Source organism: Phalacrocorax carbo, chromosome 1 (assembly GCF_963921805.1).
Source record: "Phalacrocorax carbo chromosome 1, bPhaCar2.1, whole genome shotgun sequence".
Classification (NCBI taxonomy): domain Eukaryota; kingdom Metazoa; phylum Chordata; class Aves; order Suliformes; family Phalacrocoracidae; genus Phalacrocorax; species Phalacrocorax carbo.
Genome location: NC_087513.1, coordinates 5,182,829 through 5,210,008, shown reverse-complemented (window position 1 = coordinate 5,210,008; position 27,180 = coordinate 5,182,829). Strand labels below are relative to the sequence as shown.

General features: G+C 44.6%; 2 protein-coding genes across 2 annotated transcripts in view; one reads left to right on the top strand and one right to left on the bottom strand.

The window, feature by feature from the left end:
• The window catches only part of ITIH2 (inter-alpha-trypsin inhibitor heavy chain 2), a 29,041-nt gene extending 22,982 nt beyond the window's left edge, over window positions 1-6,059 (bottom strand). Inside the window, exons 1-2 of the mRNA XM_064442657.1 lie at window positions 5,870-6,059; window positions 4,230-4,304 (exon numbers count right to left, since the gene is read on the bottom strand). Of these exons, the coding sequence (XP_064298727.1) occupies window positions 4,230-4,304; window positions 5,870-5,953 (159 nt within the window). The 5' untranslated portion in view covers window positions 5,954-6,059. The remainder of the gene's footprint in view (window positions 1-4,229; window positions 4,305-5,869) is intronic.
• An 8,164-nt stretch (window positions 6,060-14,223) lies between these two features.
• ITIH5 (inter-alpha-trypsin inhibitor heavy chain 5) overlaps window positions 14,224-27,180 on the top strand; it is a 49,953-nt gene continuing 36,996 nt past the window's right edge. Inside the window, exons 1-5 of the mRNA XM_009506547.2 lie at window positions 14,224-14,455; window positions 18,338-18,382; window positions 22,402-22,565; window positions 23,824-23,931; window positions 25,959-26,209. Coding sequence (XP_009504842.2) covers window positions 14,336-14,455; window positions 18,338-18,382; window positions 22,402-22,565; window positions 23,824-23,931; window positions 25,959-26,209 — 688 coding nt within the window. The 5' untranslated portion in view covers window positions 14,224-14,335. The remainder of the gene's footprint in view (window positions 14,456-18,337; window positions 18,383-22,401; window positions 22,566-23,823; window positions 23,932-25,958; window positions 26,210-27,180) is intronic.

The window sequence follows — 27,180 nt, the reverse complement described above, 5'->3', positions numbered from 1 at the left end:
TAAGAACGCAGATTGTGGCTGTTTAGAGACAGGGATCAGACAATGGGAACATCTAAAAGCTGCTTTCTAAGATGATGAGAATTGTTTTTTCTCAGCCTTAGTGTGCATATTCCTTTTGCCTTATTTTATGTATTTATACGTGGGATGTTTGAGCACGTGTTCTCCCAGCTGTGAATTAGAGGCTGTCAAAACCAGAAGGACAGCTTGCTTCCTCTGTCTTTATGTTTTATGTAAAACATTCTCTTCCAGAACAAAAACATGCTTCCTGAAGGCAAAACCTGCTGGCAAAAAGTCATACTCAGAAACCCTAGCTTTTAACACAAAAATTATCTTTTTAAAAATTTTTTTTTTCTAGGAAAAGTGGAAAAACCTCAAAATCCAGACCTTTTAATCTCATTTCAGTTTACAATATAGAATATATATTTATATTATTGTGTTATATGCAATACGTATGCACACAAAAACCTATTGCATAATTGTTATTACATTTATATACACACATATATATAAATTCAGTTATGTATGCACTGCTTAGAAGAGCTGAAACGGTTCTTTAATGGTGGGGTTTTTTTTCCTGCCATCGGAATAGTTCCATTTGGAGATTTCTGTGAAGAGGTGGTGACATCTTGTGGCCGTTTGAATCATTCTGTTTAATTCCCTAAAACTTAAACTCACAGGAGTAACACTGGGATGGGATTTGGCTCACTTATTTCTAGGGGGGAGATGCAGTTGTTTAGTGCAGCTGCCTACTTCGGTGTTATCACAACTGGGCAAACTTAGCCCTTTACCGTCAATGGAGTGATCCCTTTCATCTGAAAATAGATATTCCCCTTTGGTTGAATGAGTCCTGCCCTAAACCATGCTGACTGTACTGACTAGAGGAGTGGGCAGCCAGTGCTGCTGGCGGTGCCCAAGGGTGCCACCCTGGCCTTTGGCTGGGGCTCCAGGATGTCATGAGGCTCCTGTAGGTTTTGCATGATATCTGGCAGCCAGTAAGATGTCTTGGACACTGCTAGATCCATACACGTAGGCAACTGAACTGAGCCCTTCAGCCACTGATGATGAAAAACTTAGTGAAACTGGTTAAGGTACTGATGGCTAAATTATAAAAAATGTACCAAAGCATACCAACCTCATCTCAGGTTTCAGTAGCACTTGAATTCAAGAGGCCGAAAGGCCACAGAAGATGCTCCTGAAAACTGCATTAGTCACTTAGTGCATATAAGGCTTGCGATACAGTTACTAAGTTCATTTGAAGCTAATTAATATACTGTTACTAGGAGAATCTTGGGCTGCTTAAGAGATGATATATGTGATAGCAAGATCATTTTAATGAGATGATTTTAAGGCTCCTTTAAATCCAGGTGTCCTTCCTGTTTGTTTTTATGAGAGTGGAGGAGAAGGGGGAGGTGCTGATGGAGACGTGAGATTAATCCTTGCCCATATAGTGACTCCCACTGCTGCTGTTAGAGATCAGACATGGGGTGGGCCAACCAGCCCCCTAGGATCTCAAAGGTTGCAAAGAACAGCCTCTCCAACAGGTCAGGAGGACAGAGCAGTAGATAACTATGCTTCAGGTTTGAGCGCTGGTGTGGCTACTGAGAACATGGGCTTTGGAGGGACTTCTGTGGCACATGAGACTCGTGTTATTTCTGGCATGAGGATTCATGATTGATCCTTGCCATTAAACCACATCCAGATCTGCCGATGACTGAACTGTGGGGAAACAGTACCTTGTGCCATATGTAATGTGTAGCAAATTGTTAATCAGGGAAGTGCCTCAGGAACTTTTTTAAGGGTCTGGGCTTGACTTTTATCCAGGGCTGCTGGCCCTGACTCATCCTGTCCTGTCTGTGGAGGAAGATGCCATGGTGTCAAAGGGAGGAACACATTACAACAAGTAATGCATTACAAGAGATTGCCATTTTTACGCCATCTATGGGATGCCTAGCTTACTATCGCTTTTGAGTTGCAGTCCACAGGGTACTTCTGAGGTGTGATTTAGTAAAACAAAGAAAGCAGATCAGCGGTGTAATACTGCATTCAAAGGAAATTACTTTTCTACTGGGGCAGGTTGAAAAGCAGATGCCCAGCATGAGAAACCAGAAAGAAGATGAGATCTGCCTGGCATGTCCTCCCAGTTCTTTGAGGTGCTGTTTCCTCATAGTGTTTCCTCACTTTTTTTCATGTCAGTAATTTCCTAAGCAGTTTTTAATACACTGCAATTTCATTGCAGCCTCTTCAGACTCCTTTCAGGAATCAAGATCCTACTGTGAGGTGCAAGAAGAGTAATTTCAAATGTAAGGTTTGGCAGAGGTTGTCTTCACAGTGCTGCAGATGGATCCTGGTCTCTCCGGTCGCATTTATACCCTGGGAGCTGGGGGGCCCTCCAACCAGTTGATTCCACCCTCTCTTCTCTCCTTACATATTTCCTTCCTGTGCTGGTTCTCATGTAGAGGAAACCAGGCAGGCAGAGCAGTAAGGCGATAGGTGTGATCTCACCTGGCTCTGGACAGCCAGAGATCAGGACCAAGACTGGGAGACATGCTGCAGAACATCCTGCCCACAGTCTAGACACAAGCTCCATTATCTACCTCCAGAACAGAGATAACAGCAGTGCACCATGATACAGAGGTTCACAAGGTTACTTGCATTCCACATTTCTGTGGTCATGAGGACCTTTCGCATACCTGAGACACAGTAGTTTTGGAATTACTCAGGAGCAAATATTTTTCACCAGAATACCTGATCTGGACATAGAAAACAATTATTTCTATTTAAAGCTAACCAGTAGGGTCTGCAGAGGAGTTCTGTTGTCTTGTTGCCAATGGGCTAGTGAGCTCACTGTAGAAAAACAGTGCTAAAACAGTAATTTGGAAGACAGTCTTCCTCTAGTGATTAACAGTAAGTAACTGTATACCTGCTGTTGGCCAAGAGCTGCTGTCTCAAGATGTTTCATGTAGTTCAATCTTATTTATTAATTTTTTATCATGACTCAAGTAACATAAGAGTAGCTCATCTTATAGCTGAGATCTTAGTTCTACTGGTCTGCAAAGACTCATTTGATAGGTAAAGGATGGGAAATAATATATAGGAATATAAGGAATAACTGGTATAATAAAACCACTAGTAGAATTGCAAATTACTGCATGCATATGTCTATATCACTGTGTATCCAGAAAGTTGGGGAAGAGAGGCAGCTTAATACATATGGCATTACTACAGGCATGTTGGAAAGAAAGATGCCCTGAAGAAGTGCAGCTAGAGAGGATTTCTGCTTAGATCATGATTAAATTATTTAAATACTGGTCTGGCAAACATGATCTGGTTTGATTCATATTTATGCTAAAATCTCCCATTTTTCTGGCAGTGCAATGGAGGCTTCAGTTACATTTACACTCTGTGTGAGGCCCCTTTTGAAAAGCCTTAGGATAAAGAAGGATCATGTTTACTTGTGCTTAACTTCAAAGATACTGGGAAATCCAACGTTACTCAAGAGGATCTTTTGTTTTCACTATATTGAACAAGCTCCAGAAAGGCAGCACCAGAGCTTGGTGGAGGACAAGGTCTGTCCTTAACATAATTTCTTTCATGCAGTGTAACAAGTTAATACCTTCAAACAAATGATTTAATTACTATTATTGATTACTACTGTGTAAAACAAAAGAAAACTCCTGCAATCCTGTTTTAAACACTTCTGTTTCAGAAGCCAACAGACTATAACAACCTGCAACCCATCAGCACGCTGGAAACAGATTTTCTTCCCTGGTCTCAGAGTCCACCAGCTCATTACCCATGTGACACCACGCTGCATTCTCTTGACCGGCATTAAATATGAATGAATGGACTACCTGCAGGTCTGAAAGGTTTCAGCCTACATTGCCAGCGTCTGTAGTCCTTTTCCATTTTTTTCATGGAAGAGCCTTACCAGTATCAATGGGATTTTTCCCACACATGAAGTTAGACAGACAAGTATCTCCATTGTTTAGCATCCGTATTATGGTCCCTAGGAGTGCAGGTATGGAACAAAGCCTTATCATGCTAGGTATTGCATAAAGGATAGTAGCAGTTCTTATCCGGGTGGGAGATTTGGAGGTTGCAATGCATACAAGGACCAGCTGGTCCCACCTGATTGCACACTCCTATTCTGTGACATGGAACAAACCACCTGGGGAGAGCTCCCAAGCATTCTTGCTTCCCTTTTTTTGAAGCATTTCTGGGTACTCTACCTGGTACCTTCCATTCCTTGACTTCGAGCTTGAAGGAAATCCATCGATTTCTAGGTCAATCAGGTTTTCCACTTCCTAGAGGAGAGGGGAAGAAAGAAAGAGGTGCTGCTGCTGCCTTACTGTTTGATTTATCACTTGATTTATTATTAATTAGCACTCTAATGGAGTTCCAAAGGGAATTTAGCTCCCCTTGGTGCAAATGGAAAGCAGAGGAACAAACAATCTCAGACCAAAATGCTGCATCTTCACACATTCAGTGTCCCTCCATGACCAGCTAGCTTTATGTACTCTTATAAGATCATGACCTTTACCATCATCTTACAACCTTTCCTTCTGAAACAAGGAGTAATATTTAACACACTGAAATGACCATAAAAAGCAAGCAGCAGATTATCATCAGGTTGGTTCTAGCCATGGTAACTACAGCATTTCAGGTACTGACCTCACTTAAGCCAGCAAGATCAGAGAAATTTTGCTCAAACAAGTAGAAATTTTCTCTGGTTTTATACTAATATACCTGCGAACTAAATTTGTTCCATTCACAGTGAAGGAACATCAGGTCTTTTCCAAGTGCAAAGCAACACTCATTCAATTAGAAGCATGGTCCTTACACCACAGCGATACCCTTAAGTTTGTCAAAAGTTTAATTTATGGCAACAAAGAGGTTTAAGTTCGTGAGTTGCTCTCCAACTTTTATGATAGCATACACACAAAATTAACTTATATTGTTTAAGCACATTGTTGTTTAATTGATACAGCATCTATGGTTAGAAAGGACCACAGGTCTGGAATATTCATCCTGAAAATTACAAACTCAGGATAACAATCTCACTGGGTCATGAAGAATGCTATAAGAAGATAGAAAGAGAAAATATTCGCACTCACTGGTTCTTTTTGTTAATCTTGCAAAGGAGAAGAAAGCCTCACACCATCCCTGCTGATTTCACAGAAATAGCACAGTATAGCAACGTGGGAATGGGTGTAGACACCCAAACCTAATGTCACCTGAGTCTGGGGGTTTAAATTTGGGCTGAGTTTCAGAGTAAAAGCTATAACTATACTTATTTTCATTACTGTATTATCCTAAGAAATTACAAGCTTTTCTATAAACTCTCTCATCCCTCTGCTGAGGAATGTATAGTCAATAGGATCTTAACTACGTATTTGAATTCCAGTTAAAAACCTGAGTCCATATGAAGCTTTGCTGAAGTTCATAGTGGTCCATACTGGAGACCCCATCCACAAAGATATCCAAGTGCTCTGTTTCTGCTTCTTGCAGGGAAAGAGGATATAAAGCACACTGAAGGTCTGAGCATAGAAGCCCACTTGAATGTTTAGAGGTTTACACCGCCAGAAAAGGCAAAGCTAAGGTAAAAATATGAATCCTGCTTGAAAAGAAACTTGGAGTTATGCCCATACTACCCCAACTTTAATGATATTAAAAAAGCACCCCCAAAAATGGTAGGTGAAAACCAATTATCAGAACAATCCCATTTACAGCTAAAAGTAGAGGAGAATTGGTGAGATACAAGCAGAGCTATGAAGCAATGACACAGTTCTGCTCCCACTGAAGTCAACTGCAGCTTCAATGTTGACTTCAGCATGGGAAGGAGACCTAGGTCCTGCCTGGAAATACTCACATCTGGGATTTCGTCGATAACAAGATCAAAGCTTCCTACTCCAGAAATGAGGAACAAAACCAGGAAGCAGAGCAGATGCTTCATTTTCTTCCTGCTTGCCTCCTGAGAGCAGCCCGCATAGGTAGTAGGCACAGATCTTTCCTTCTCTGAGACAAGTTCAAGGAAACAGCTCAGGGTTATGCAGTATTCTGAACAAAATTTTGAAACGCTGACTTTGTTTAGGCCGTAGGTAAATATTTGCCTTGCAACGTAGGTCTGAGCTGTGGTGCCTGAGCAAGGGTTATCCAAATAGTGTCTTCACTTGCCTCTGGCCTCGATAACAGCTCAGGCTTGGATAGGCTCACTTCTTGCTTTTTAGCTTCCCATGATGTTTGACTAATTTCCTGCTAGGCACAGACCTTGGAGTATCCAAAACTTTGAAAGATCAAAGCAAGAACTCCTAGCTTGTTTGTTTATAGTAAATGAGGTGAAGACTGGTTCTCAGAGCAACAGAGGCAGCAACATGATGCTTCTGTAAGGGTCCTCCCACCCAGCCATCTCACAGGGGTCGGCAGAGGCCTTTGGGCTGGATCCTGAACCTCACAAATACCCTTCTTCACCTCTGGCTGGGAAAGGATCACAGCCAGTGGTGGGATAGTTCTAGTTTTTCAAAATTAGTGATGTGAAAACGTCTGATTGTATTTTCAGATGCATGTCGTATGGCTCCTGGGTGCTTTTGAAACTGTTTTGCCTCTTTGGGTAGTTCAAGAGATGGGGTAAAGTAAGCCAGCAAAGCAAAAGCAAAAGGAAGGGAGGAAGCAGGTTTCTGGCAAAAGGAGCTGGGGTACCCCTTCCACTCTTCCAGGAAGAAAGGAAATTTGCAGACGTCTGAGCAACCTCAATGGAAAATTACTATGTGAACCCAGGGACAAAAGGGAAGACAAAATTGTATCATATCATATCATATCATATCATATCATATCATATCATATCATATCATCATATCACATTTTAATTATCTATTAATTAAATTCTGTTATCTTACCCTATGTTATGTTACATTTTGATGTTTCAGTAAAAGATTTCTTCAGCACCAGTCTGCTGTTACACATCCTTCCTCCATCTCTTCAACAGATTATCAGGCTGAGACCTGAAACTACATTCAGAGGTTCACAAGGAGGCCAAGCAGAACAGTGACCTTTCAGCTCACTGTCTTGTAGGAGCTGCCAAAGGTGCTTAGGAGAGAATATAAGAACTGGAGCAAGCATGTAAGGTATTTTTCAAAGACCCTCCCAGTCTCTAGCTACTTGTAGCTATGGTACACCCTGATCAGGAGATGTTTTCAATTTATTCAGCAGTCCTCCGTTAATTTATTTTCCAAACCTCTATCATCTCCTCTGAAGAGACTGGATAAAAAAAATCAGCATTCATAGCATCCTGCGAGAAGATGTTCCACACCTTAGTTGTACACAGAATGAACCATGGCCTTTTGATCACTTTGAACTCTTCACATGATACTTCCATATACTGTTTCACAGATGTTATGCTGGAAGAAGCATTGAATAGTTAGTCCTGTTTTGCCCTCTCACACAATCTTTTGGTCAATCCTGGACCTTGAACTTGGAGGTGTCATAGCTCCAGATTTTCTGGAAAGCTTAGGAGCCTGTAGGCTGCACCCAAACCTGTACATGCATCTTGCATTTGCATTGATCCATCCACACAGCGGTCCCCATATCACCTAATTATTACTTTCTCCCTAAGCCCTGGTTCAGCTCTCAGATGATGCACATGCAGCCCCTGCAACATTGCTTCTCCCAAAGAGCCAGTTTCTGAATGCAGAGGTCACGCAATAAGCAGTTCTGCCTCCCTCAGGCCCAAATGGCATGACCTGGCCAGTCTTCCCCTCCCCTACATTACTCCAGATCATCTCCTCTGTTGCAGCTTCCCGTGGAGGTGGGGGTAAGTGATGTGCACGGAGGAGGAGAGTGTACAGGAAGATAATTGGGAGGATGTGAGCAGGGTTTTTAAAAAATCACAGAATCATAGAATCATTTAGGTTGGAAAAGACCCTTAAGACCATGAGGTCCAACCACAAATCTAGCTCTGCCAAGTCCATCACATAAACCAGGTCTCTAAGTACCACACCTACATGTCTTTTAAATACCTCCAGGGATGGTGACTCCACCACCTCTCTGGGCAGCCTGTTCCAATGCTTGTCAACCCTTTTGGTGAAGAAAATTTTCCTCATATCCAGTCTAAACCTCCCCGGTGCAACTTGAGTACATTTCCTCTTGTCCTATCGCTTGTTACTTGGGAGAAGCGATCAACACCCACCTCACTACAACCTCCTCTCAGGCAGTTGCAGAGAGCGATAAGGTCTCCCCTCAGCCTCCTCTTCTCCAGGCTAAACACCCCCAGTTCCACTCTTATTCAGATCTGCTCTCTAGACCCTTCCCCAGCTCTGTTGCCCTTCTCTGGACACGCTCCAGCACCTCAAGCTCGCTCTTGCCCTGAGGGACCCAAAACTGAACACAGTATTTGCAGTATGGCCTCACCAGTGCCGAGCACAGGGGCACCATCCCTGCCCTGCTCCTGCTGGCCACACCAGTGCTGACACAAGCCCGGGGGCTGGTGGCTGCCTTGGCCACCTGGGCACACTGCTGGCTCATGTTCAGATGGCTGTTGACCAAAGTAGCATAATGTGGGATGGCATTACCCTACCGTACATCTTTGTCTCCCTTTTTAATCCATGGAAATAAGTAGATTTTTTTCTGACCATATGGTGCCTGATGCTAATTCCCCACTGCACCATAGAATGGGGTGAATCCTGCCCTTGCTGGGTCTAATTCATGCCATGTACAATACAGGGAGTCCACTCAGGGTGCTCAGAAGAAGACACCAGTTCTGGTGACAACTACACTTCATCAAATGGGTCTTACCTCCTGGAGTGAGCTGGTCTGCGTTTATTACCATTTTAGGCTTTTTGAGCAGAGGGGAATCTCAGCATTAAGCTCCCAGGTGTGTGGCTTCAAGCAGGTTGGCTTACAGCTCTGTAGTACATGAAACATCCAGGTTGGCTATAAATCATGTAGTCAAGGGACTGACAATCTACCCTTATACCTTGGTCTCAGTGTTTACTCAGCCTCTTAGGTGGATTTTGCTCAGTGCTTTGTGCCTGTAGTCCTAGCAGTATTTAAGTTACCTACCTTAAAGTTAGCTTAGAAACACCTCCGTGAGTGTGGTCGGAGCAATGGCTATGACAGGGCTTAGCCAGGACAGTAAGAGCCGCAGGCATGGGGCACCAAGTCTTTGCTGTGCTGATGGTATCTCCTATAGCTTGAATTTTCCATCTGAGTTCTGTTCAGACACATGCCCTTATCTCAGAGTGAGCAGTCCTTTCTCATGAGAAAGGTAAAGCTTTAGATAGCTCTTCTGGAGGTATCTGAGACCCTGGACTGGCAAGACAATAACTACTGCTCTGAAGACATGAAAATGTCCCTTTAGAACATAATTTAATTTAAACATTAAATTTTGTAGCCCCTTATTTCAGTCCTCTCATAACCACCGAATGTGGCTTTTTTTTTTTAAATTTTGTAAAAATAACAAGATTGGGAAATCAGTGTGACCACTAGATGGCACGAACTGCTCAAATATACTGTCCAAAAGACTCCAAAAATCTGAAATTTCTTAAGTAAAAGGTACAGAAAATATATGGGAGGAACAAGTACCGAGGATGCTCAGAGCCCTACCATTTGCTATCAGGTTAGGTGAACTTCCCCAGGATTTCATGAGGAGGACAGCATCTCAGATACTTTGTGGTATGTGTTGATGGGGCTGTTTCAGGAGTTGTCCTCTCATGGTTGGGATTTCTCTGGAAGAAAGCTTTCATGCACTGTTCTCCCTGAAGCACTTGGAGTTACTGCTGGGCAGTCTGTCCCTCAGAATAATTAAATTGTGTTAACTTGGCTTGCACCCAGGGAGAAATGCTCACAATTTCTGTGTCTTATGAGATAGCCAGTTTCCCTTTCCCATATTGAATTTCGTATCTGAAAGTTTCTAGTAATCCAAGTAAGAACAAGGTGTACCCGCACGGCAGCACACTTACCCAGGGTGCCAGCTGCCCTGACATTCATCCCACTACACACCAATCCTTCTGAGAAGTGATATATGGACATATAGAAAAGGCTTTCTTGGTGCTTCAACTTTCTTCTCTTCATACTACATTCAACAGAGACATACCGGGTACCAGGACTTGGCAAGCTGCCTGTCTGCCCTGATGACCTCTTCAAAGTGGGTTTCACAGCTGTTCCCAGACACAGTCAGACATCCCCAGCGCCAAGGCCCTTTGGTAGAGGCTTTGGATGTATTTCATCAGAACAACACCAGATTTTGAAGTTGTGAAATGCTCTGCTGCACCACGGTGCACACAGCTAATGGCAACAGGGAGATCAGCCACTGGGACCCCAGAAAAGACCTTTCAGGAACACAGGCACCTCCCAAATAGTGTCAGAACTGGGGACCATTGGGTCCCATCCACATGTTTCAGGGGAGATTTAGATTAAGCCCTGAAAGAAAATATTTAATCTAATTCCCTGAACTTCACCTTAATTAATTTGAACGCTGGACATTTATCTGTGTCTATGCCTGTGTAACCCTTTGGAATTCCTGCCAATTTCTTGATCAAATTGCTGGCTTTCAATGCCGCTAAATTCTAGTTTGTTAGTGCTTTGGGTAGATTCAGTTAATGGTTCAGACACTTCTAGTTGGGTATTTAATGTAGGTGCTTCTGCATGAAATGGATGTCTGGTGCTCCATTCTTCTACGTAGAAGAACAGAGACCTGGAAATCATAGAATCATAGAATTATTAAGGTTGGAAAAGACCTCTAGGATCATCAAGTCTAACCATAAGTCTTTAATTTAGAAATCCATGCAGCCATGGCACCCATGTTATGACCAAATGCAGCTCTGATCTTGTTCCCTCAGCTTCAATCTAGAGTCTGGAAACCCCCTGCTCTTGAGCTAGAAGGTGCCAACATTTTGTTTAGCTTCAACATTCCCTACAGGGTTTATTTAACTGGTATGGTGAAAATGAGGAAGACTAGTCCTACCCATGAACCTTGCATGGAAAAACAGGGGGACGCAGATGTATGAAGGCACAGCATCACCAAGGTGCATGCGTTTGTGTGTCAACACAGAGATTCCTTGATATAACGTGATCTGTTCCAGGCCAAATGTGTGTGGAAGCTCAGCTGTTAGATCATGCCTCTTTCCAATATCTCTGCTAACGCTGGCCGCAGGCATGCCAGGCAATTTAATATGCTGAGCTCCCACCCAAAGAACAGCTGCTCATCTTGCAAAGTCAGCAAAAGTCAGCATCAAACATTTCTAACATGAACACACCTGAGTAACTCCTTATCTTGGTCTTCAGTGGCATCCCCAGAAGGGTGCTTGCCATGTTCACCCCCTAAATCAGGAGATTATATTCCAAGGAGGTGGAAGAGGGTATAATATGAACAAACAAGACCCCAGGCTTAATGTTCATTCAACAAACCTAACCACATCTGAACCACGTTAAAACACACCTTGGTCTCATTTAGCTGCATGCTGTGTCCTTATGTGCCCTTTCTGAGGAGAGCCTGAGTGGAATTGGCTGCTCCTAATCACTTTGGGAAGGGCAGTGCTTTTCCCAGCTCATTCTCTTGTGCCCGTTGGCTATCCTGTACCTGCTCTAGGGTCCTGTTTTGGTCTGAATATCCTCCTTTCACCAGATGTGCGTAGGATCAGCTTTATTGCAAGATCTTTGCACTGTCTCACTGTTTTGATTTACTCTGGCCCTCAGCTCCTCACCTGTGCACTGGGAGAAGCAGAGTGGCTGTAGGAACAAGCTGAATACTGATCAGAAGGTGAAGAGTGATAGCCGGTAAGATCTGGATGTTTTTCCAAATGCCTCCTGACTGACCAGTGGTTATTTCAAATTGGCAAACATCTCTCCTTCCTGAGCAGGAACTACCATTACCTCTAGGGTTAGCAAGGTAGGTTTGACTTGCTTTTAAAGGGGTGCCTAAGTTTCCTCTAGGTTTTCCAAAACAGTAGGAAAATCATCCTAAATATATTGTTTTAAATGCCCATTTCCAGCATTTCTAAGCGTATGCTTCAAGACTTTTATTCATCTGTGTCCCCTGCTTAGTGAAACATGGACAGAGCAGGTTGAGGAGCAGCCCAGCCTAATGTCAGTAGTGAGGGCGCAGGAGACTGCAGTCCTACTTCTCATGCTACTCCAGCACACTTCTGTGTCTGAGCTAGACAAGACATGCAGGAGCTGAAAAATACTTCAAACAGTCTGTTGTGTGTCCTTAAACCAGGTCTCAGCCTGAGCCATTGCTTTGAAGGCTTTCTTGACCCCCAACTGGATGGTTAAGCCCTCTTCCATCTCCCTTTGAAATGGTGAGAAGCTGAAGATAATGCCCTAACTATCTTTTGGCAGGGACCAGATCAGCATAGCAACCATTTGGGGTGCTCTGGGGGCCTGAAGCATCCTGCCCCAGCCTCCTTCCAGCTTTCTCCCACAATCTTCTCTTCTCCAGCAACATAAGCCCTTTGCCATTCCCTGCAGTGTTGCCCAGGTCTGCAGCTCCACTGGGGACGTGGCCACTCCAGAGGCCTTGTTACCTGCCATTGGTGGACTGGTCCCAGTGGGAGAGGGGCTGGCCAGGTTTTTAATTCCTTTTGTCCTGCTGGCAATGACAGAAGGGGCCTGTGTGTGAATGTGGTGTGGCATCAACCTGCGTCTGAGCCACCAATTTGCTAAAGGGGGTTCCAGAGGTGTTGACCTTGCTGTCCCTTCCCTTTACCCTATCTCCAGCTCCCCTCATGCCTTCTGAATGGGGAGCAAGCACCTCCCTGCTCCTCCATTGCACAAGCTAGATTTGGAGGACATAATGCTCCCAGGACATAAGTTTTTAGTGGACATATGCTTTCAGGTGGGTGCACATGTGTCTGTCCACAAGGAGAAACTCCAGTGGCCCAAAGGTGTGCTTATACATCCCAGCAAGGCCGGAGAGATATTGAGACACTCACTGGACTTTCACTGCCATGGACTGGAGCTGAAGCAAAACAGATTCAGTCCCTGGTGACTGATGACTTTCCAGAGCTGGAAAGGAAAAAGAAAATACAGTGGTTTGAATTCTGACAGGTTTGTGCATGCAGCACCTAGCACCTGTAAAAAAATAAAAAAGGAGGGGAGGAAATTTGGGTCTGCTGGATTTAAGATGTTACTGCTAGCATAGAAAAATGAAGGAGTAAACGCATCTGATTTGGGGTTAGGTGAGCACTGCAGATGCACATTGCCAAATGCCTGAGGATGAGACATGCTCGGTCCGTGCCAGCTGGCACAGCTGTACCTCGGGAACGTCCCTGGCAGCTGAGTGTGGGGGACCCAGCCCGCCCAGCCAGTGTCCGCCTTCACCCTGGGGCTGGTCGGGGAGGAGAGGGCTCTGCCTCCTGGAGGCAGAGGGAAGAGCAGGAGGCTCGCACCAGCTTTGCCCAGCTGAGAAACGGAGTCCAGGTGACAAGACAGAGGGGTGAATGTATGGGTCTTGGCCATCTTTGCTGGCGGGGAGACACCTGGCTGCCCGGCGGGGTGCCAAGGAGAGGGTGTGGAGGCAGCCCTGCCCTGCTCCAGGATGGCGGGCCCTGGGGCAGCTTTCACAAACAAACCAGGGCTCTCCAGACCAGGGAGAAGGAGAAGGTGTCCCTTCAGAAAGGGTGAAACTGGAGGGTTTTACTGCTCTGTGGTAAAGCCCCAGCCTTGAACTGCGTTCTTGGATTGTTCTCCCTAAGGGGCCGGATAGGAGGGTGCTTTTTAATATGGGCTGTGGCGTAAGTTGTTCAGGCCTGCCCAATGCCATGGCTGACCCCACGAGGAGACACCCCGGCAGCCCAGCACATCCTTCCAGCCCCCACTGGCACCGGGCAGCAGCCTCTCAGGCGGGCACCGTGTGACAGCGGCCATCTTAGGCCCTGCCTCAGCACCCAGCCAGGTGGAGGAAACATCTCCTCAGCCTTCCTACCCCTGCTGAGGGCCACCACGGGGCTGGGGTCCTGCTGGTGCCAAAACAACAGGCGGCAGCGCCTCAGGGACCCCCAGTGCCACCCCTCTCCGCGAGATGGAGGCTGAGGCTGAGGGTGGCGTCAAGAGGGGCATGGCGGTGGCTTGTGCCCGGCCTCCCACGGGACGCGCGGCTGAGGGGAGCAGCTGCAGGCAGGAAACCCTGCAAGGATCCCCTGCAGCTCCTGGCAGCACGGGAAGCCGCCCTCAGTGGAAAAGGGGCCGGTCCCGAGCTGGGAAGGAGGAGAAGAGGGTGGGTCGTCTCGCCTCCTGTCAGCCTCCTCGCAGCCTGTCTGGCAGCGCAGGCAGCAGCTGCAGGCAGCGGAGCTTTGCTCTCACCTTTGGGGCAGGGAGCCCCAGCTGGTGCTCCCCCTCCACCATGATCCTTTGGCTGTGGCTCTGCTGGGCTTTCTCCACCTCGGTGGGGCAGCCAGACTCGGAGCTGATGGCGAGGTACCTGGAAGAGAAGCTGATGGCAGACTACAGCATCATGGAGCAAGTAGGTTTTAAGGTGGTCGTCATTCGGGAGCATCTGGTGGCAGGGCAGGCTGCTAAAACCGCATTTATTACACCCATCCCTGCAGCGTGCCCATGGCTGTGGCGGCAGCTCAGCTCTGTGGGAAGCTACTGCCAACGAGCAAGGCAGTTGCTGGAGGTGCTAAGCCAGCAAAGACCCAGCACCCTGCTGGGCTGGGTGCTACTGCCCAGGGATGGGTTCAAGGCTGACATCCCGAGAGCTGTGCTAACGAGACATTTTGCAGGGACAAGGGAGTTAACGCAGTGCCCTGGCCATGCGCCAGCCTGAGTAATTCAGAGTATTTCAGGCTCAGAGGAAAGTTTTTCTGCCTATGGTCTCGATCTTACCGTACTTGATTTTTAACTCATGCTGGATTAAATGAACCACATGAGTTTCATCTTGTAAAATGCTCTTGACCAGGAGAAAAAAAAAAAAATATTCTGCAAGTGAGGGCTGTTATGTTGTGTCATTGTGTGGCTTAGATTTTCTGTGGAAATAAGACTGGAAGGGCAATGAACTTTTTGCAATTTAGCAAGAGAGTTTGGGCGGTGGTATGGGAGTCTGTGATTTAAAAGTCTGAGCTTCAGATCTGTGCTCACATCCTTCAGGTCCACACCAGCTATCACGTGTGACTTTGAGTCACTTAGGGCATCAATTAGTTATCTAAATTTGACCAGATCTGAGAAGCTCTGTAGTAACTGAGATACGCATGTGGGATTGGCAGATACAATTACAGGACCTATGGAAGACCTGTGCCTTGCTAGAGGCCAGTTGGAATACCCTAGCATGTCTAAAATGTCACTAGATGCCTGTTTTTGGCATCTTCTGCCATATGATAAGCAGGAAGAGTGAGACTTTTCATATGTATCTGTACCCACCTCAGAGTTGTTCATTCAGTTGCTCATCCCACCCATGATAGAATGGGAAGCATTTCTCTCCAGAAGTGCCCATCTCTCTCCAGTATGAGGACCGTAGCAACTTCATTGTCTATCCTGATTACTGCAAACACATATTCCTTCTTGGGGAATTCAGCCACAACCCAACGTTGTCTTGTAGACCCACCTGTCTGAGTAGAAAAGAATATCTCCACCACTGCCCGTCCAGTGGAGTGGTACCTAGGAACACTCACTTATCTGCTTTAGGAGGAAAATCAGTTATGAATCTCAAGCAACTGGCTTGCAGTGTTGAAATAACCTGGCTGATCTTGCTTGAGGCAAATAAGTATGTTTTCACAGGAGCTGTGTTGCTGGCACAGGAGTGGCAGCAGTAGCTTCCAACAGAAAAGCAGTGATGTATAAACAGAGGTGGTGGTCTAGTCACCTGGGACAGCCAGACCTAGAAAGGGACATCTGTCCATCCTCACTGAACACATGAGCCAGGTTAAGAGGCAAGTGCTTCCCTAGATGAACATACTACATCCCCTATAAGCAAATCTCTAGCTAATTCTGGAGAGCATATAAGGCTGTGTTTAACTGGAAGGATCTTCCTATACAAAGGCAAGTACAGACACAGGTCTTTGCAGGATCTTTGTATTTGCAATGAGTGTGGATTACTTGTTGGCTCATCCAATGATTGACCACTCTGCTAAGGTAGTTCACAAGGTTGCTAGTTTTTGCTGTTGCACTAGAGGTAGTTATTCTGGACAGACCTTCACGGGTAGTTGGATTCCTTATTCTCTGCCAAGACTAGCAGATGACACCAGCTATGGGGTGACTACTAGCAATTATGGGGCTTTAATGAGTGCTTTGGAAGGCTTCAAACATAAAGGTTGATGGGAACTTGGAAATTGTTCCATTAGATGATACTAGTGAAGCTGGCTGGTTCAAAGCCCTTTGATGGACTGATCAGTATCATAAACCCTGCAGTAGTGCTTTGGCAGTAGCCATGAAGTCCTAGCAAACAATGCTGGTGATTCTTAGCTACTCAAAGATATCTACTGATTATCCTCAAGCCCTTGAAGGAGCCAAGTCATACAACACCTTCTTTTGCAAATCAGCAAGTAAACAAAATGGGTGTGTGGTGGGGGAAGATGAAACTAGTAACCAGATTTCCAGTTTCACTGAATAGTCAGTATAAACCATTGTGACCATTCCATACAGGACAACAGGTGGATTTGTTCCAAAAGGTAATCCTTTAGTAAAAAGAGTACTGAGGATCACTGATGTCTCATCCCTGCCTCTGCTCCAAGTGCAATCAACTTCACATTTGTCTTGTTCTGAAGGACCTACAGTGATGGAGACTCTGCAGCCTCTCACAGCAGGCTTCTGAGGTGCTTTACTTGCCTGAGATAATATACCCAGACAGAAAGTTTCTTCCAAAATTTAAACTGCAGAGAATTTCTCTCCTCTCCTCTCCTCTCCTCTCCTCTCCTCTCCTCTCCTCTCCTCTCCTCTCCTCTCCTCTCCTCTCCTCTCCTCTCCTCTCCTCTCCTCTCCTCTCCTCTCCTCTCCTCTCCTCTCCTCTCCTCTCCTCTCCTCTCCTCTCCTCTCCTCTCCTCTCCTCTCCTCTCCTCTCCTCTCCTCTCCTCTCCTCTCCTCTTCTCTTTCCTGAGGGAGCTGCTTTTACTTGGTTCTAATTTTACAAGATGTTGGCTAAAATAATGAAGGAAATAATAAGGTTTCTAGCAGAGGAGACTGTTTAATTTCTCCATTGGGCTTTCCTTAGCTTTGCAATGCATGATATAAACAGACATAAAATCATCTCTTTGGAAAGGAGCGCTGTTATTTCAGTGTAAGACATCAGGAAGGGCAAATCAGGTTAAAAAAAAAATCATTGCATTCCTCTGCTATCTGGAGTTTCACTGACATATTAAGAAGTCACTTGGCTTCCTTCATTGACAAGAGACGTGTACTCTGTTTTGGGAGGGATTTGATGTGGAGATGTTGCTAAGCTGAGACTTACACCATGTGCAGGGAAGAAGTCGGAGGAGTTGTTGTCGTGGAGGGCGATACAATGAGTACAATTGCATTGCCATAGGTGCAGCACTTTGTTTCATAATAAAATCTGTGGCTGAGTTTAAATATCTTTATTCCCTTTTTGCACATAACTAGTGCTTTTCTGTCACTGTGTAATAAATCCACAGTACCTGTGGAGAGTTTTTAGGCAACAGATCTGCTGTTGAGCTAATATCAATAAAGCTGAAGCTGTAACATTAATTTACACAAGTCATCCGTTGGAGCAGGTCCACATGTGCAGCAGAATGGGGTTACCCTTGCTAAGCTCCTCCACACGGGTGCTCCAGCTCAAAGCAGCCACACTGTGCTGAGCTGAGGACAACCTCAGGTGACTGGGCTTGTCATGCCCTCAGCCCTCTCCCTGCCAGGTGTCTGTAACCCATGATGAGTGCTGAGTGCTCTTGCATGGATTCTGGACTGGGGAATGGGCTTTGGCTTTTACTCGCCTGAGGATGTAGGTGGGTCCTTCACAATATTTGACAAGCATTGTGGACTGTTTAGTAGCCCCTCTCATCATGGGCTGTATACCATGCAACAGAGCAAAAATGGTGACACAGAGCCTTTGCGGGTCTCCATAGGAAGCTATAAGGGAATACACTTCCAGGGCCAAGGCATAGTGTCCAGGGCTAGGGCTAAAGGCTGGGGTTCCTGTCTTCAAATAGAGGGTCTCCTGACAAGTAGCATTTACAAAGCACACTGTACCTCCTTGCCTGCAAAAGCCGCATTCCACTGCTGAGCTTTGATCAATGGGTCTGTTAATATAGGAGAGATTTAGGTTTTAATTTTAACTAGAGGAACATTTGAACCTGGCCATGGGTGATCAGTCACACAAACCCATGTCTGGATTTAAGCAAGAGACATGTCTTCTGTGAGTTGACTAGGCTCCATTAACTCCCTTAACTCTTTGCAGGTTGCGCGCCGTGTTCCAAGACAGGCCAAATTTCTACAGAGGCTGGTATGTATCTCACTGTGTCTTTATTTTACCTCATAGGAATTACACATGCTCTATATATATACGCGTGTGTGCATCCCTATGCCCAGGAAAGAACTATGTCACTGGCTGATGGTAGGGTGAGATTCTAGGTAAAATAATCTTCATTTTGATCAATGCAACAGGTACAGGTTCTTCTAATACTTCCCAATACATCTTCTCAACCCCAGATTTGGAGAGAGAACATCCAATGTTACAACCTCAACTGTGCAGTGAACATAAGCCTGATAAAAGTTCATTGAATTTGAAGAGGAAGGGAGAGTTTGCTTTGAAATGTGAAGATCTGTTGTCCTCTGTTGGTGTAGAGGCCAAAATTTACTGAAGAAAGGAAGAAACCAAGGAAGCCAATATCCTTCTTTCGGCATAGGAACCTAAGCTTTAAGATGTTTACTTGCCGTTGTGAGATGTGCAACAAATCTGTGAGATCTGCCTATATTTCTGCACTGAGCTGCATGGCTTAGATCAAAACTTTGGCTAAAGGGGCAGCCAGTGAAATTGCTGTTCATGGCCAGTTATTTTTCTGGCTCTTCTGAAGTATGCAGCCTCCCCAGCTGAGGACTGGAGGAACTCATTTCACACACTGAGCAGCCATCACATGTTAATAGTTTCTGGTCCCTTTGATGTGTGACAGATTTGAATCAGCAGCCTAGAGGAGAGCAAGTCTCAGTCTTATTGCCAGTTTATTACTTCTAATCTGAGATACAGTCAATGTGTTTTGATGAAAGCAACTGATAAAGGTAAAAACATGGAATGTATTTAATTGATCTTCAGCTCTCTTCTGTCTTTCCAAACATTTGATGTAAACAAGCATAAAATCATTTGTTTGGCAAGAAAATGTCAGCTCCCAGTTCATCATAATCACCAGGACGCCTTTATAAACCATCCAGCCAACCTGCCTCACAGCAGTGTGCTAATCTGCCACCTTGGCATTCCCTAGCTTTATTTTTAATAGGGATAATAAATCACAGTAATAATAATATTAAACAAATGGTTTGTTTCTTTTTTTTTTCCTTTGTGCTGCCTCTCATCTTCTGAAGACCTTAATAAAAAGGGGAGAAAACAGACAGACATTTGTGCAGCTGTAAGTCAGAGCATCAGGCCCTGATGGATTGTGCAAGAGCTCCAGGGAGCGCACAAGAATCACAGCCTGGAACGTGGGCTGCCCGCCAAGCCCGACCTAGTAACCTGTTAGGAAACTGCCTCTGCCCCTTCCATTTATATTTTCTGTATACAAGGAATGGTTGATCCCTTCCAGGGATGGGGAGATGAATCAATTCTTTCATCCTCAGTCTTATGTGATGCCCTGAATAAGGGCATTTGCTTTCTCCAACAGCAACACCTATCCACCAGGAAGAGGGAGAGGTGTTGAATGTCTTTTTTTTGTTTGGTTTTGCCATTCCTCATTCTGTGAGGATACCAGAGCTGGAGCTTGTTCAGTGGGATAGAGAGATATGACAGAGATCAGTTGAAGCCAGCAAACAGATTCAGAAGAAAACCCTAAGTGATGTGGTTCTTCATATAAAATGCCATTAAGCTGTGGAACTCCATGCTGCAGGATGTTGGGGTTGCTAAAGGTTTACATGGATTCAAAAAGCAGCTGTGTAAAGTCATAGAAGAAAAATCCACAGAGGTTTACTAATACCACCCTCGGTTCAGGAATTCCTTCAGCCACAAATTAGTGGAAACTAAGAAATATTTCTGGGTAGTGTCAGTGCAGGTTGGGCTGATTTCATGCTCTTCTCTAAGCATACACTATTGATCTCTGCCAGTGATAGGCTGTAGGGTGAGAATTGCTTTAGTTCTTACCCAGTACAATGGTTCTTATGTTCTTGTTGTAACAAGGGCAACATTCTAAAGACTTTCTGACTTCAGATAAATCCACCACTGCATTCACGGTGTTAGACTCAGTGTCAAATCTGTCACTGCAGAATCACCTTGTGTCTCAGGTAAAAGGCAAAGGACTTGATCCTCTGTTGCTGTTGAGCTGTCCACCATGTCTGAACCCCTAGCTTATGGTGAAATGCAGAACATGGGAGTGGACGCAGGGCATCTGGAACCAAATAATTTGCTGTAGTTTCAGATTCTTTCTTTTACTTCTGTTATTAAATCCTCTATATCTCTTGCTATGCCACAGGCAATTATTGGTAGGGAAGACTAAATGAAACATCAGCTCATTATATCTGGAAATGTTCCTACAACACTACTTCTTATCAAAACTCTCCATCTTCTCCACCTTCAGGATAACAAGACTGAAAACAAATGCCTATGTGTCATGGAAGGCACTAAGAACAGCAAGATCTAGTTCTAATCTACAACAATTGAGTAAAAGCCACTAGTGGCCTAAGGGGGGGACATATAGATCTGAGCAGATGTGTTCTAGTCTAGATCCATCATTCTGATTGTCTGAAACCAGTGAGACGATCACACCCTAGAATTGCTAATTTCTTGCCATTGTGCTCCATGTGAGCTGAGCCTGTGTTCAGCAGGATGATGGTGGACAGAGAGCACAACACACGTTCTCCGGCTGTAAAAGATAACTATCGCTATTAGGTACATTTCAGACACATTTATCAGAGTCTTTCCAAGCCTTGAAGGTGTAGGCAGGTGGGGCTTTCTTTCCAAGTCTAGTGACAGTTCTGTGTTTGTTTCCAGTGATCCTCATTCTTCTATTTGCCTGGAATTCACTAGCCCGACAGCTTGATTAGTTGGATGCTCATTTGTTACTGTTTCTGTTGCCGTCAGCTACTGCAGAAATGTTCCTGTTTCATATTTACTCATACAACCACTCACTCCCTTTGTTAAGCCATTTGTCAAAATTATTTTTGTTCAGACAAAAAAGCCTGGACGTGCAGCTGAGGAGCATATTCTTGTCTCCACAAGTCTTATGCGGCTGTGACTTTTATCAACCTCAATAGGAAAAGTCTCAGTTTACTGGCTTAGTGAAGTTGCTCTGTATTTGCAATGCATTTTACTCTTCTGCTTTTGAGGGTTTGGTCTTTGACTTTTTAAGGCAACATATGGATTTCTTTTTTACATGGACTGTTTATTGTTAAACACACTGAAGTCTTCTAGGAAGAAATCTGTTGAGCTCCATGGAGATGTTGCTGTCAAAAAACCATGTTTGACTGGAGAAATGTTCCAACCCAGGACTTGTGCACAAAAATGCATTCCCAGGAAGCAGAAATTGGCTCTCAGCTTCCATTGCTACATCGTGTGTCATTCATTGCAGTCTCTGCTGCTTCTCTGCTGGAAGGAATCCAGTGTGGGCTAAAAAGCTTAAAATATTTTGCCTGAGACATCACAGTGTCACTGTTTCTTATTAAGTCTCTTCCATCCATTGGCTGAGGCCTTCAGGATGGATTCTTAGCAGAGGAGGACTCAACCTACGCCATTGACAGCAGTTTTTCTGTTTACGACTTGGGGATCTGATTGTGTGAATTTGAAGATGCTGCTTCATACACAGTGATCTGAGTCTTTCAAGAGGTCTTACATCTGCTCTTGTGCACAGTCCACAGGGTAATTTCTCTGACATCAGTTCTGGACCCTATGGGGACATATTTTGGACTTCTCTTCCCAGGCCATAAGGGACGAATCTTGACTCTCTTACATGGTCAGAATTGAAGGGTGCAACTTAGGATACAGGCAGATCTTGTCAGTGTGTTTCACAACATAAACGCTGACGTAAACAGAGCTCTCATCCTTCCTGGACCCTTCCCAACTGCTGGAGAGTGACTGTGGCCTTTGCTCTTGTGTGTGAACAAAGGCAGTGACATGTTCCTGGTTTACCTTTTTGCAGCTCACCTGAAACTTTGAGGGCAACCTCACCTTGCCTGCTGCTGACCGTTTTTCATAGGGGAACCTGATACTCATAAGGTGGTAATTTACTTGAGCGTATTAAGTATTAAGTATTAAAGCCATTGAAACACAGAAGGGGTGCGTTATCTAGCTCTCAGTGTTAATAGGTAACCTTTTGATACCTACAGGAAACCAGGCCTCGGATGTCTGAATTCACTGTGAAATCCACAATCATTTCTCGGTATGCTTTCACCACGGTGTCGTGCACTATGGTGAACAGCGGCTCTGAGGCACGCGAAGGTGTGTTTGAGATGCAGATCCCAGCTGCAGCCTTCATCTCCAACTTTACCGTGTAAGTAAGTAACGCTGACAGTGGGGTGGGCAATGGTTCTCCCATCGCACAGATAGCTCTCTCAGATTTCAAGAACTGGCTAATCTGCAGTAGGACTGTATCAAGGCCTTTTTGCATTTCTTTGGGAAAATTAAAACCCCCACATATGATATACTCCATCCAAGACTTGTCATGGCCCATTGGATGACAGGATGCTAAGATTCAAGTCCTCAATGTACATGGTGGGGAAGGAAATTATACTATTTCCCACCTGAGTGTCCTTTAACAACTACTTTCTCCTCCTCTCTGATTTGGACCAAAAAATCTCTCCTAGCCCTGTTAGGTTTACAGGTGGACTCAGTGACCTTAAGGGCCTTTTCCAACCTGTGACTCTGTGATTCTATGATTCAATTAAAGTTTCAGCAACACTGGCACACGATAGTTATCTCACCTAACTGACTGTGGTGCCTAAGAAGCTCCTTGCTGTTCCAGGTTCTCCATAATGTCAGTGGAGGAGGAGAGCCAACTCCAATTAGCAGATAGGTTCACTTCCCACTGGAGGTGCTAGTCATCCTCTGTGGCTAATAGAGCAAGTAGAGGGCAACCAAGCTTATGCTGAAATGACTCACTAAGGAATAAATTAAGCTCTTGGTTTCAAAAACATGTTTGGTTTGGTCATGCTCAGATCTCCCCTAGGGGTAGATATTGGGGCCACAACTTCAGACCTGACCGTCCCAGAAAGGTGACCAGCTCTGTTAGAAAGCCTTCTATTTGGACTGAATAAAAGGAAAAACCAGTCATCTGCCATTAGCCAGCCAAAATATATGTTAAAGGCTGTTTCCTTAGGGAATCCACGGCCGTGTAACTCATTCCCAACGAGAAGCATTTTAGTTAGGGAGAGAGCTAATAGAAAGCAGTCATCCTGGGTATTGCCATGTGTATTGACACAGATAGTGGAGCTGAGACCAGTCAAAATACGTGCTCGTTGGGATTCTTGGCAATTCCTTTGCTTTCCAGTTTGCATTCTTTTGTGCTGGAGATTACTTACTGAGCTGGTATTTCAGAGAGGTAACTCCTGGTCTAAAAATGTACTCTGCTGGTATAACCAGCCAGGGAACTTCTAAGTCGGCTTCTGTCTTAATGACTCGAGTTGACTCTGGGAGAGTTACACCAGCAGCACACTTAGCCTATTCACATGTGCACAGTCTTGTGAACCCTTCTACAGCTGTCACTGTATATGGGTGCAGAATGGTCATGCTGACATCTCTGGTCTCTCCAGGAGCATTGGCAACAAGACTTATTATGGGGAGGTCACAGGGAAAGAAAAGAAACATAGCAGTGATGACATTGCAAAGCACAAGAAACCTCCGAGCCCTACGGATAGAAGGTAAGTGTTGTGCATTTGTCTGTGTTCTGAGAAGTGACATACGCTCCTTCCATCTTTATTTCAGCTGCTTTTCTGTACCCATCCATGGATTGACAGGAAGAAAGAACTAAATAGAATGTTATTTATGCTGCCTGGTGTCATTCCCATACTCCAAGTCATGTAAAATTGCATGTGGCCTTTTCTAGCCCTGTAACAGAACATTTTCACATCCAAGATGCTCCAGGTATACCTGAGAGGGAAAGAAATTTTGTTATTTCCTGAATAACAGGTAGGAAAATTAAGGCACACAGAAATTCAATGAGTTACAACTTCAAGACTACAGAGTTAGTCAGTGGTAGAACCACAAGTAACCTTTTGCAATCATGCTTACTTGCCCTGTTCTCAGTGCTTGGCTGTGTTTAGTCCTCATGCCCAAGCACTGGCAGAAAGTCTCATCCCTTTAATAGCCTTAAAACTTACACGTTTGCCTGAATGCTCATCTTCAGCAGGACTACGGGGTATTTTCCCTGTCTAATTTCACCCAAATAGCTCTCAAAGATATGCACCGTTGGATGGCTTTTGCTGCTCTGGAAAATCCTGCACTACTCCCAGTTACCTGGGACAGTAGCACTATTCCAACATGAACACATGATCAAGAACAGCTAAATAGACTAGGATTTTCAGACCAGAGAAATGATGAACTGTGGGGACAGAGAGACCTGACAGAGATCTGAACTCATGAGTGGTATGTGGAAGGAGAATAAGGAATTTTTATTTTCTGTCTTTCATAGAAAAACTAGGGAAAATTGAATGAAATTATCAGATATCAAGTTCAAAATGGCCAAAATGAGGTATTCTTCACATAAATCGTGATTCTTGCCACTAGAAATTGTGGATACTGAACTTAATGTGGGTTCAAAAAGTGACTAGATGAATTTTTGGTAGGAAAAAGTCCATCAGGAACCTTTAGCAAAGGATGCTGTCTCAGGGTCCAGACACAGACTGGCAGAACCTGAAAGAGTTCTATATTTCTCTTGAAGCACTATATTTCTCTTGTCCTGCCCTGTTGCATCCTGTTCTGTTGATGAATACTACTTGTCATTGTTAGACCACTGGTATGACCCAGAGATATCGCTGAACTCTCCTAAAGGCTAACATTGAAAAAAAAGATCTTTTTATACGTATTAGAGAAATCAAAGTCTCAAATCCGTTTCAGTATTCACTCAGTTGTGAGCATCGCCAAAATTTCACATCAGTGAGCTCTGATGTTACCCCTACATGGCATTAAAAGTTTCCATTCTTGTTACATGGCTTTTTTATATTCCCTTCACAAATAGTAGTGCCTGGGACCACATCAGTGCCTGGTAGCTTGTCACTGCAGTGCAGCTGTAGTAGAGCAGGCACTCTTAAGAGGCAGAGCATCTGAAGTTATCTCTGTTTAACAGAAGGGCAGCTGAAGCCAGTAAAGGCTAAAGGTGGGACTTCATCTCACTTGAAGCTAGTGAACTGAAAGCTGACTGTCAGTTGTATGCTGGGTGACTGATGGTACACTGTGGTTGATCAGAAGAGAAGAGTCCTTTTGGAGAAGTGTCCAGTGGTGCAATTGTCTTACAGGTCCTATTTCTCCCCATTGAGTATGTAGCTAGAAACAGCTAATATTAGGGAAGAGGAATTAATTTGTACTTTGCTTAAGACTTTGCAATGAGTCAGCAGTGGCAAAGTAAAGAATTAAATGTGGGTCTTGCAAATCCTCTGTGTAAGAAACCAAGAGACAACCTTTCCTCTGGCCCTGCTCCATGTTATCCATGTCTGTCATATTCCTGTCCATAAGAAGTCACCTCATCTTTTAAGACCTAACCTCCTTTGGAAACGTCCTATGTGCCCAATGCTTTGTGAATCATTAGGATGTTTTCTTTCTTGCTGTTTTCTCATACTCAATGATTGCAAATACTTTTACTGGACTGACAAAATCCAGATTCATCATTCACTGGAGGAGGTGGTATGTGATGTGTATGGTGTGTGAAGGTGTCTTTGGATTTTCCTTCCAGGGAGAATGGCTATGAGACATTCAAAGCTTCTGTCTTCATTCCTCGCAAGATGCAGGCCAGGTTCCTACTGCATTATGAAGAGCTTTTGCAAAGGCGACTGGGAAAATATGAGTATACAGTCAGCATCCGGCCCCAGCAGCTGGTGGGGAGGTTACGAGTGGAGGTGAACATCCTGGAGAACTCAGGCATAGTTTCACTGGAAGTGCCTCCCCTTCGAAACAGCAAGCATAAAGGCAATGGGAAAGTTGAAGGTAAGGAGAGGTTTTATGACCCATGGTTTTGTTACTTGAGGGGCCCTAATCACTTCTCAAGAAGCGACTGGCAATGTTGGGAGTTGTCCAAGGCAATCTTGGATAATTGTGTAGACTGGTGTGTCATTCACTTTCCCTCTGCTCCCAATGAGGCGTTAAACAAAACCCCAACATTGTATTAAAGCAGCATTGTCTAGGATCAAGACTGCATTAGAAACTAGAGGACACATCTCATGAAGACAAGAAGAAAAATGTACGCTAGCAGCTCATTAGGCATAAATTATTCTGGCAAATCCCAGCTATGACTTTATTTTTTACCTTTCACTTCTTAACTCTTGCTGCGCTCACTGTATGACATTCTACCCTAGAGGTGGCTTCATATGAGTGACAAGCAAGTCTCTAAGCATTGCAGGCCATCAGCAATTCCTATTTAGAGGTCTCTCATTCACTGGCAGGGCAATCTCCATGTTCATGAAAGCTGGTATAATGGCTGCAACATGAAAGGGATTTCAGGATTATGAACTTTTGTGTGGTTCAGTGGTGGGAATTCAGTCTTATCATAAAGGCTGATGGCTTTTCTTCTATTAGATGACTGTGTCTATGTGGTAACTGTGCATAAGCATGTGAGAACTTTGAAGCTTAATGAATACAGGGATGATCCTGTTCAACTCAATAGGATTTTTTTTTTTTTGCCATTGTCTTTACAAGCTTTGAACTGGGTCTTCAGGCCTTGAGCTCAGCATTTGAGCAGGCTCTTCCCTGGCTCCGCATCTCCTGGGAACTGTTTATTTTAATTGAATTGTTTTTTTCCATCCATCCATGCCAAAGCAGATAGGAAATCCTGCATTTTAGAACATGGGAAATTCCAAGAGGAAAATCCATGTTTTGCCAAAGCACTAGGTGCGGTCCAGGCATCTACTCTTACCCCCAACTGTCCTTGCTCGCTGTTAAGACATTGTGAAGGTAATTTT